This window comes from Astyanax mexicanus, chromosome 3 (assembly GCF_023375975.1).
Source record: "Astyanax mexicanus isolate ESR-SI-001 chromosome 3, AstMex3_surface, whole genome shotgun sequence".
Taxonomy (NCBI): Eukaryota; Metazoa; Chordata; class Actinopteri; order Characiformes; family Acestrorhamphidae; genus Astyanax; species Astyanax mexicanus.
In genome coordinates, this window is record NC_064410.1 from 1226852 (window position 1) to 1237053 (window position 10202).

At 33.2% G+C, this 10202-nt stretch overlaps 1 protein-coding gene across 1 annotated transcript; it reads left to right on the forward strand.

The window, feature by feature from the left end:
- The first annotated feature begins 4774 nt into the window (after window positions 1-4774).
- Window positions 4775-9926, forward strand: si:ch73-196l6.5 (riboflavin transporter 2). Its single transcript, XM_022667370.2, has 4 exons — window positions 4775-4860; window positions 6685-7758; window positions 8630-8753; window positions 9530-9926. The coding sequence occupies exons 2-4, from the start codon at window positions 6713-6715 to the stop codon at window positions 9734-9736; spliced, it is 1377 nt and encodes a 458-aa protein (XP_022523091.2). The 5' UTR covers window positions 4775-4860; window positions 6685-6712; the 3' UTR covers window positions 9737-9926.
- Window positions 9927-10202: the final 276 nt, after the last annotated feature.

Genomic DNA, 10202 nt, shown 5'->3' on the forward strand with positions numbered 1-10202 from the left:
ATTAATTTTTATTGGTAATATTGTTTCTATCTGTTCTGTTCAGGGAATGAAGGACTAGATATGTTCATTGACATTTTCAAAGCCAGTCATTTTATTTTTGTTACATTTCTGTGTTTATTGTGCACTCTTCTGAAAACAACATAAACATGCTACAAAAAAAGCTGTTTTTTCAGAGCCATATACTGTATGTATGATGTCACAGCTAGACCTGACTTTTTTATTTTATTTTACTGTAAATCCAAGCAAATCCAAGTTTGTTTTTGTAATTGTGGAAAAATGTAAAGTGAATTTGTTTGTGCTGCCAGGAAAATGAGCTGGACTACATCAAAACTTTATATAATTATAAAATATACAGCTCTAGAAAAAATGAAGAGAGCACTTCAGTTTCTCTGATTTTGCTATTTATAGGTTTAAGTTTGAGTAATATGAACATTGTTGTTTTATTCTATAAACTACAGACAACATTTCTCCCAAATTACAAATAAACATATTAAAATGTAATAGTCATTTAGAGCATTTATTTGCAGAAAATGAAAAATGGCTGAAATAACAACAAAAATAATGAGGTTCAGATATAAAGAGTTCAGATATAATCAATATTTGGTGGAATAACCCTAGTCTGTTTTTTTCATGCATCTTGGCATCATGTTCTCCTCCTCCACCAGTCTTACACACTGCTTTTGGATAACTTTATGCTTGTACAAAGCTTCAGTTCATGGTTAAGAAACAGCACAACCATGAGGCCAAATAACAAAAACCTACAGAAATACCATTTTATATATTTATATACTTATACATAAATACATAACTGACAGTAGACACTATAGTTTACACTATGAATATCATTCAGGCTTAAATACAAACCTTACATTTTCTCATGCCTTTTTTATTGCTGCTGATTCTATCAACATAAATAATTAGATAAATTTATCAACAGATAAATTAGCTTAAAAAAAAGTACTTCACACTACTTCAACCTCAAAATCATTTTTGCTTTAACGACATTAGTGACCGTTGTTTCATGTGATCAACAGAGAAGCAGAGATCCTACTGTAGATAAAGGCAGCTTTTGTCTTTTGTCTTCAAAAAAGTGATCACTTAAACACTGCCAAAAATGCTCAATTGCTAATCCTGTTAAATGCAATATATGAAATATAGGCAATGATTTTAAATTTAATGACTATGTTTCTCCCAGTCCTATCACTGTAGCTTTGTGGTTGATCATTACGATAAATGTAAAAAAAAAAAAAAAAAAAAAAAACATAAATGTTAATTTTTTTTTCCCCATTTTTTCCTTCACATTCCTTGAAATTTTATTAATTCAAAAAAGTTGACGTTTGCTCTATTGTGAACTGAGGCTGCTTTGCTGAAATGACTTTTTACCTTGGACACAACATATCATACCTATATGACCATATCAGTATGATTAGTTTAGTTAAAAGTTATTTTAGGGACGACTGAAAAATAAAAACTACTGTTTATGACTTTTTTTAATGCTGATTGTACTAAAATTGTTCCAAACTAATGTGTGCTGTTTTGTGGGGGCCTGATTTTTTATTATTATTATTTATATATTTTTTTTTGACTGATTTATTTACGGATCACAACGTTGCGTCCCATTTGAGATCGGATGTTAAAACTTTATACTTTCAAGAAGATTTTAACAGTTTTTAACTCTGATTTCCTTAAGGAAAGTTGGCAGATGCTTAGAATTCACATTAAAAGTAGTAAAAGCAGTAGTATTTTACAGTTTATTAGCACTTCTGTCTCTGGACATGTTTCCATTGTGTTTAAATATGCATTGTTATCATAATACATTGTTATCAACAGGTTTCACAATGCTCAATGATATAATAATAGCTAGCTGATATCTATCTGAAGGTTTAACAGGACCACACTCAACTCAGGTGTGACACCTGAGGTAAATGGAATGCAGCATTAAGAGCATTTTCACACCTGTAGTTCGATTCTCTGGTTTGTCATAGGGCTGCTACGATTAGTCGATATAATCGACAATGTTGATTCTAAAAAAATATATATAATAATAAAAATAAAAAAATCAACTCCAAATAACAATAACATGATATGACATTTAGCATTAGCCTTTTAATTTGATATATATATATATATATATTTTAAATAAACAATTTCTCATATTATATTATATTGTATTCTATACTGCCTTAAAGCCATTTTCACCATTTTCGCCATTTAGCTGCTGACTGGTCCACTATGTAATTTGTATTTTTGATATGGGTTTGATTTGCACTTATAATGTTAAGGGACAAAACCACTCGTTCTTTATGTGGCCGATTTTTCTTTTTCTGAATTATTATTATTATATATTTTTTAATCTTATGAAAAGAAATCAAAAGTTTTGGACAATAGGATGCAAGCCTTTTTGCACTTTTTGTAATCAATTGTTGAATCATATGTGAAAGTTTGTTTATATTTTCTGAAATCATCTCCATTGTTATAAATGACTGTCCAGTTTTTGTTTTTTTTGTATTAATCATAATTTGTTCAGTTTAAACAATATTAAAGATAATATTAAAGAATGTCTTGCCTTCTGAAATTTTGGATTTTGCTTTAAAAAAAAAAAAAAAAGAAAGAAAGAAAAATAAAAAATGACCATTCGGCTGATCCGTCCGTCTTTACATTACATTACATTACATTACATTTGGCAGACGCTTTTGTCCAAAGCGACTTACAATATTGAAGTGCAAATAATAGAAGAGGTTAAGTACAAAAATAATAGAAGTTAAAAATAAAGCCTCTATAGATAGGGCCTTAATGAGGTCAGAGGGAAATAATGGGATAGAGGAGTAGAGAAGAGGAAGAAGGAGATGAGGTTAGAAGTAGTTAGTGTGTTAGAGGTGTTAGGAGAGTAAGAGCTCTTTGAAGAGCTCTGTCTTCAGGAGTTTCTTAAAGATAGCGAGAGATTCTCCTGATCTGGTAGTAGAAGGTAGTTAGTTAGAGGTGTTAGGAGAGTAAGTGCTCTTTGAAGAGCTCTGTCTTCAGGAGTTTATTAAAGATAGTGAGAGATTCTCCTGATCTGGTAGTGGAAGTGTGTAAGAGGTGTTAGGAGAGTAAGTGCTCTTTGAAGAGCTCTGTCTTCAGGAGTTTATTAAAGATAGCGAGAGATTCTCCTGATCTGGTAGTGGAAGGTAGTTTGTTCCACCATTGGGGAACTCTGTATGAGAACAGTCTGGATTGCTTTGTGTGAATGTTTGTTTGGCAAAGCGAGGCGACGTTCACTGGAGGAGCGCAGCGGCCGGGAGGTAGTGTAAGCCTTCAGGAGTGAGTGCAGGTAGGAAGGAGCCTGTTCTGACATCACCTTGTAGGCGATTGTAAGAGTTTTGAATTTGATGCGAGCATCAACTGGTAGCCAATGGAGCTCAATGAGCAGCGGGGTGACGTGTGCCCGTTTTGGCTGGTTGAAGACCAGACGTGCTGCTGCGTTCTGGATCATCTGGAGTGGTTTTACTACACAGGCCGGGAGGCCAGTTAGCAGGGCATTGCAGTAGTCGAGGCGTGAGATTACCACAGCTTGTACCAGGAGTTGGGTGGCCTGTTGCGTCAGAAAGTCTTCTTCTTTGTTACATGATTTTCAGCAATGATTTAGGTTGAGAAAGATAAAGTTTGACTCAGGTTTAAATTTACCCAGGTTACTTAAGCTTATTGATTATAGGTTGACAGAAGAGAAGCCGGTCACAGATTTACAGATTCAGAGTCTTTTACAGTACAGTATATTTACAGTTCTGTTGTGTAGATGGTTTAAGAGCACAAAAACTGTTGTTATATATATATATATATATATATATATATAATTTTTTTTTTAGATTTTTATTGTTTTGTATCGTTTAGTTTTTTTTACTGTGAAGCTTTGAAGTTATTTTTTGTTTAATTGTTTATGTTTGCAGTTTATATGCACACACACAGTACTTTGCACTTTAATATTGTGAGAGAATATTAAATACATTATATTATTTTTAGTTTCTTTATATATATATATATATATACACAATATAAGTATTTATTATAGTTATAGAATAAAACTTTTATTAAAAAATATTTTATTTAGTCATGGGCAATTATAAGAATATACCACTGCAACAAAATACATTATAGTTGAAGTTTTATTTAATGTAGGTAGAATTTAACCATTCAGTAGAAGCTTACAGCCAATGAAAACCCAAAAATCAGTGTCTCAGAAAACTAGAATATTATATAAGACCAAACGGGTACTTTTTAGGCAGTGTGCCAAGTCCTGCTGGAAAATGAAATCTGCACCTCCATCAAAAAGTTGTCAGCAGAGGAAAGCATGAAGTGCAGATTTTATGCAGATTTAATGGAGATGTGGATTTCATTTTCCAGCAGTATTTGGCACACTGCCCACACTGCCTAAAGTAACAATTGGTCTTATAGTATATAATATTCTACATTTCTGAGACACTGATTTTTGGATTTCATTGGCTGTAAGTTTAATAATCATCAACAATAAAGGAAATAAACACTTAGATTAGACACTTCAACAATTAAATAGATCACTCTGTGTTTAATACATTTATATAATATATGACTTTTCACATTATTAATGGAATTATTGAAATAAAGTACATTTTCAACTATTTTTTTCTTATTTTTTGAGATGCACTAGTATAATAATAAGTCAGCGGTGCTTCTATAGTAGTTATTTTAACGTCTGCAGCCGAAGCCCATCCAGCTCTGATCAAACATCTACAGGCAGGTCATGGTTGGTCAGAGAGGGAACACCCATCTATCTACTCCAGACATTAAAGCTGCTGCACCTTCTGATCAGCCTTCAAATCATCTCAGATCCTCTTTACTGCCTGACCTGTGAGTACTGACACCTTCTTTATATTCTATTTTATTTTATTTTACTTCATCTGATTAAAAAATCTATTTAAAAAAGTGTATATAGCTTTAAATACAGCATTAAACTGAATAATATAACATTTATATCAGCTAAACTGATGTTAGTATAGCTTCTATTATATTGTAATAATGGAAATATGGTGTACTATGATCTGGCCTCTAAAGCTGAACTAGATAAATGTATTTTTCTCTTGTATAATTGATGTTTTATCCAGCTGTGCTGCACAATCTCATAATAGGATTTTTAACCCGTGTTTCTTTGTGTATTGACTTAATGCAATGGACAGGCCTACTCAAAATAATCACTGTCTTCCTGACATTGTTCCTAAAATATTTCAGCACTGCTGTAAAACAATGCTGAGATCAGTACCTGAACAAATGCTTCTTACATGCTTTAGCTTAGTCTTGTGAAGAAATGTAGTAATTTGCCTGTAAATGATAAAAAATACAAAAAATACCAAAAAAAACGGCATCTAGTGGGCTTAATCTAGTGCATGTTCAACAAGAAGACGTGGTGATTACTGTTTAATTCATTTATCTCTTCAAAGTTTCAAGAGAATTAAATAAAAGGCAAAAGAAAAAATAATTGATTTTTGTGCATTAAAAAAAGTAAAATATTCTTGTTTCCTGCACAGACAAGCTCTTCTCATGCTTGAAAAGAAATCTCTTGGTTGACCCAAAAAAAAGGACATGCTAACTATAATAATTAATAATTGACTGAGTCCTGTGATGAGCTGGTAAATATGGGTTGTCTCATGCTTTCGCCTGTTTCGCACACGTGGCTGTTTTGTAATAGTGAGCTGTAAATACTGTAAACTGTAAAAGAAAAGCACGTTACTGCTTTTCTGCCTAAATCTGCATTTCAGTTTATTCAAACATTTATTAAAAAGCTTTTATTACGTTCCTGTGGAACCTGCATCGTGCAACATGGAACAACAATACAATATAGATATATATATATACAATATATACAACATACAAACGTGCAAACATGCTACAAATGTGCAACATAGAGCTAAAACACAACAATAGATACAATAAATACAATAAATACAGCACACATGAGACAGTTTTACAGACAGCCCCGGTGGAAAAAAAAAAATAATGCTGTTAATATACTAACAGATTTATGTACTTTCTTAAAATATATTAAAAATACACACATATATATATATATAATGCTTTCATCTATCTAAATTAAATTACTACTCCTAATAAAAAAAAAAATTAAGTAAATTTGTAACATGCAAAAATTTGTAGTACCATATATTAAAATATATATTTATACCCAACGGAGTATACTAGAAGTGTGCTACCTAAAAAAAGACAGGAACAAGAAGAATGTATATTTGTGCTCTAATGTAAATATAGATCACATATATTTAACATCAATTCTTAGTACATTCCTAATATACCTGGTGTATAATAATAAATAGTGATACAGTTGTAATACTCATTATTGAATGTATTATACATTTACTGTAAGCATATTTAAAATATATGGGGTTACATACATGAAGTAGTTTAAATGTTTAAATGTTACTTTAAAGTATATTAAAAATAGTTACATTTTAGTACAGTTAGATATTGATTAATAATGTGGCTACAAGAAAACTTTAGTGCACTATAGCACTATTATAATGCTTAGTTTGTATATATATATATATATATATATATATATATATATATATTTTTTTTTTTGCTGTGCAGAACTATTTTTGCTGATATTATCTTTTTTTTTTTCTTCTTCTTCTATGCTTTCGGAAAACTCCTCCATTGTTCCAGAAAACTGACCAAAGACTAAAAGCTGACCATGGCTCTGCTGACTCATGTTCTAGCCTGCCTGTTTGGGATGGGCTCTTGGGTGACCATCTGTGGGCTTTGGGTTGAGTTGCCCCTTATCGTTCCTCAGGTTCCTGAAGGCTGGTACCTGCCCTCGTACCTCTCGGTCCTGATCCAGGTGGCTAACGTCGGACCGCTGTTCGTCACCCTGATGCACAGATTCCGGCCGGGAAAGCTTAGCGAAGTTTCTGTCGTCTACTTCATCGTCAGTTTCGGGTTTATAGCGAGTCTTCTTCTGGGTTTCTTCTGGAAGGAGACGTTGGAGGTGCAGGGAATTGAGAGGAGTGTTCCTTTACTGCTGCTGACCTTCTTCATCTCCGTGGTGGACTGTACCTCGTCTGTAACCTTCCTGCCCTTCATGATGCGTCTGAGACCGGAGTATCTCACCACGTATTACGTGGGAGAAGGTTTGAGTGGGCTTGTTCCAGCTGTAGTGGCTCTAATTCAGGGAGTGGGCGTCATGCAGTGCGTGAACGGCACTCTGTACTCGAATCGTAACGAAACCATGCAGCTCCAGGGTAAGAACGTATCTGAGGAACCTGTAGACCACCTCATACCACACTACCTTCCAGCCAACTTCTCAGCCGAGGCCTTCTTTTTCTTCTTGGCGGCCATGATGCTTGTTTGCTTGGTGGCTTTCCTTCTTTTGAATCATCTTCCCTCCGTAACTCGCGAACGCCTGAACCACCGAACCCGTAGGAACGTCTCCAGAGCCTCGGAAGAAAAGAACAAGAGAAACCTGGAGCAGAAACCTATGATGAAATCCATATCCTTAAACGGTGTGAAGAAGAGTATCAGCAGCAGCACCAGGTTTGGATCAGGAACCTACAGCTGGGCTCAAGTGGTCTACATCTTCTTTATCCTGGCCTGGGCAAACGCCCTCACCAACTCAGTGCTGCCATCCATCCAGTCCTACTCATGCCTACCTTACGGAAACCAGGCGTATCATTGGTCGGCTACTATGGCCTCAGTAGCGAATCCTTTAGCCTGCTTCATTGCCATGTTCTACTCTCAAAGGTGAGTAACGGTTCACTCCATAGAGCTTCTTCTAGAATTTTAGAATAGAATAGAATAAAATTGAATAGAATGCTTTTATTGTCATTATACACATGTATAATTACATTAAAAGCCAATACTTTTTTTCAGTGCAAACACACATATAATATAAAGTCTTATTCAAAAACATTATAATAGTATAAAGTAAAGAAGTTTAAAAAGACTCACTGCATGTGTGAGTTCAGTAAAGTGATGGCTTTTGGGTTAAAACTGTTTTTAAACTGTTTTTAACAATTTTTTTTAAGCATCATAATAAAACCATTGTCATAAAGGCTACATTGGCGAATAGCCACGGAGCACCAGGAGTGAGTAGCGTAAAGTTATCCTAAAGCAGTGTGTAAGACTGGTGGAGGAGAACATGATGCCAAGATGCATGAAAAACAACTGTAATTAAAAACCATCAGGATTATTCCACCAAATATTGAATTGATTTCTGAACTCTGAACTTATGAAATTTATGAATATGAACTTGTTTTCTTTGTTTTCATTATTTGAGGTCTGAAAAAGCACTGCATATTTTTTGTTTTATTTCAGCCATTTCTCATTTTCTGTAAATAAATGCTCTAAATGAGAGTATTTTTATTTGGAATTTGGGAGAAATGTTGTCTGTAGTTTATAGAATAAAACAACAATGTTCATTTTACTCAAACATAAACCTATAAATAGTAAAATCAGATCTTAAGTTTCTCCAGAGCTGTATTTATATACTCATAAAAGGTGAAATCTGTTATAACTAATATTATATATCAGTTATCAAAGATGTGAATTACTAAAAATATATGTCTAATGACAGAAATAACCCCTAAAAGTTCATCCTGGATCTCTCCAACAGGTCACTGGTTCTGATGGGGCTCCTGACTGCTTTCGGTTCTGTTTTTGGGGTTTATATTATGGGGATGGCAGTTCTGAGCCCCTGTCCCTTCCTGGTGGACCACGTCGCTGGAGTTGTTTTAATAGTAAGTCCTTTCTCACATTAAATAAAAATATCAGATGTATAGAAAATATATAAAACTAGCATAAAAATGATACTATAATCTACTAATGTTATACATTCAGTTCAATACTAAAGTCTTAGTCAGACATATTTTCACTGGTAGATTATGCTTGTAGACCAAAAAAAAAAAAAAACTCTTGATACTATATAGCCTATTAGTGCATCTCAAAAAATAGAATATCATTGAAAAGTTACTTTATTTAACTTTATTATATAGACATATTACACACAGAGTGATCTATTTTAAGATTTTATTATTTTTATTTTTGATAATAGATTATAGCTTACAGTCAATAAAACCCCAAAAATCAGTGTCTCAGAAAATTAGAATATTATATTATAAGACCAATTGGTACTTTTGGCAGTGTGCCAAGTCCTGCTGGAAAATAAAATCCGCATGAAGTGCTGTAAGATTTTGTGGGATATATAATTAAAGTTATATATATATATATATATATAATTATATATATATATACTCATATTATATTGATGTATTAAACACAGAGTGATGCAATGTTTTCCTGGGAAATCTTTCTGACAACTTTTATGGAGATGCAGATTTCATTTTCCAGCAGGACTTGGAACACTGCCCACACTGGCAAAAGTACCACTTGGTCTTAGAATATAATATTCTAATTTTCTGAGACACTGATTTTTGTTTTTTTATTGGCTGTAAGCTTCATAATAATCAGCAATAAAATAATTAAACGTATTAATGTAAATGTTTGTGTGTAACAGGTGGTGGCCTGGACCTGCTTTGTCCTCACTCTGTCGTATGTGAAGGTGATGGTGGCGGTGATCCTGCGTGATGAGGGTCACAGCGCTCTGCTGTGGTGTGGAGCGGTAGTGCAGCTGGGTTCGATGCTGGGGGCTGTAATAATGTTTCCTCTAGTGAATATTTACAGCTTATTCTCCTCAGGGGATCCCTGTAACACAACATGCTGATATGAATCATGTTCTCCTGTACAAAACATGTAAAAAGAAAAATGTGTAGTTTTTTGAGAGTTAGACAGTATGTGAATTTAGTTTTTTTCAGATAGTAGTAATAATAATTATTATAATAATGTAGTGTAGTGTAGTATAGTAATGTACCATGTATTTAGTGTGCTGAAATGTTTTTTTTTTATGTCCCTAAAAATTGAAGAATACTGATCTGTGTTCAGTTTGATATCACATTCTGTAATATATTTTATAAAGTTATTACATTATTTGTAGATGTATTTAATAAATGTAATATATGTAATGCATCTAATGCTTAATTTCATACATTGTACTCCTACTACTGGGAGTAGTAGTATTGTATGCATAAACTGAATTTATAAACTGAATGCTTTATATAAATAGAAATAAAAAAATAAAATAAGAATAAAGCATGAATAAAACACAATTCCAACTTGATTAAAACAATACA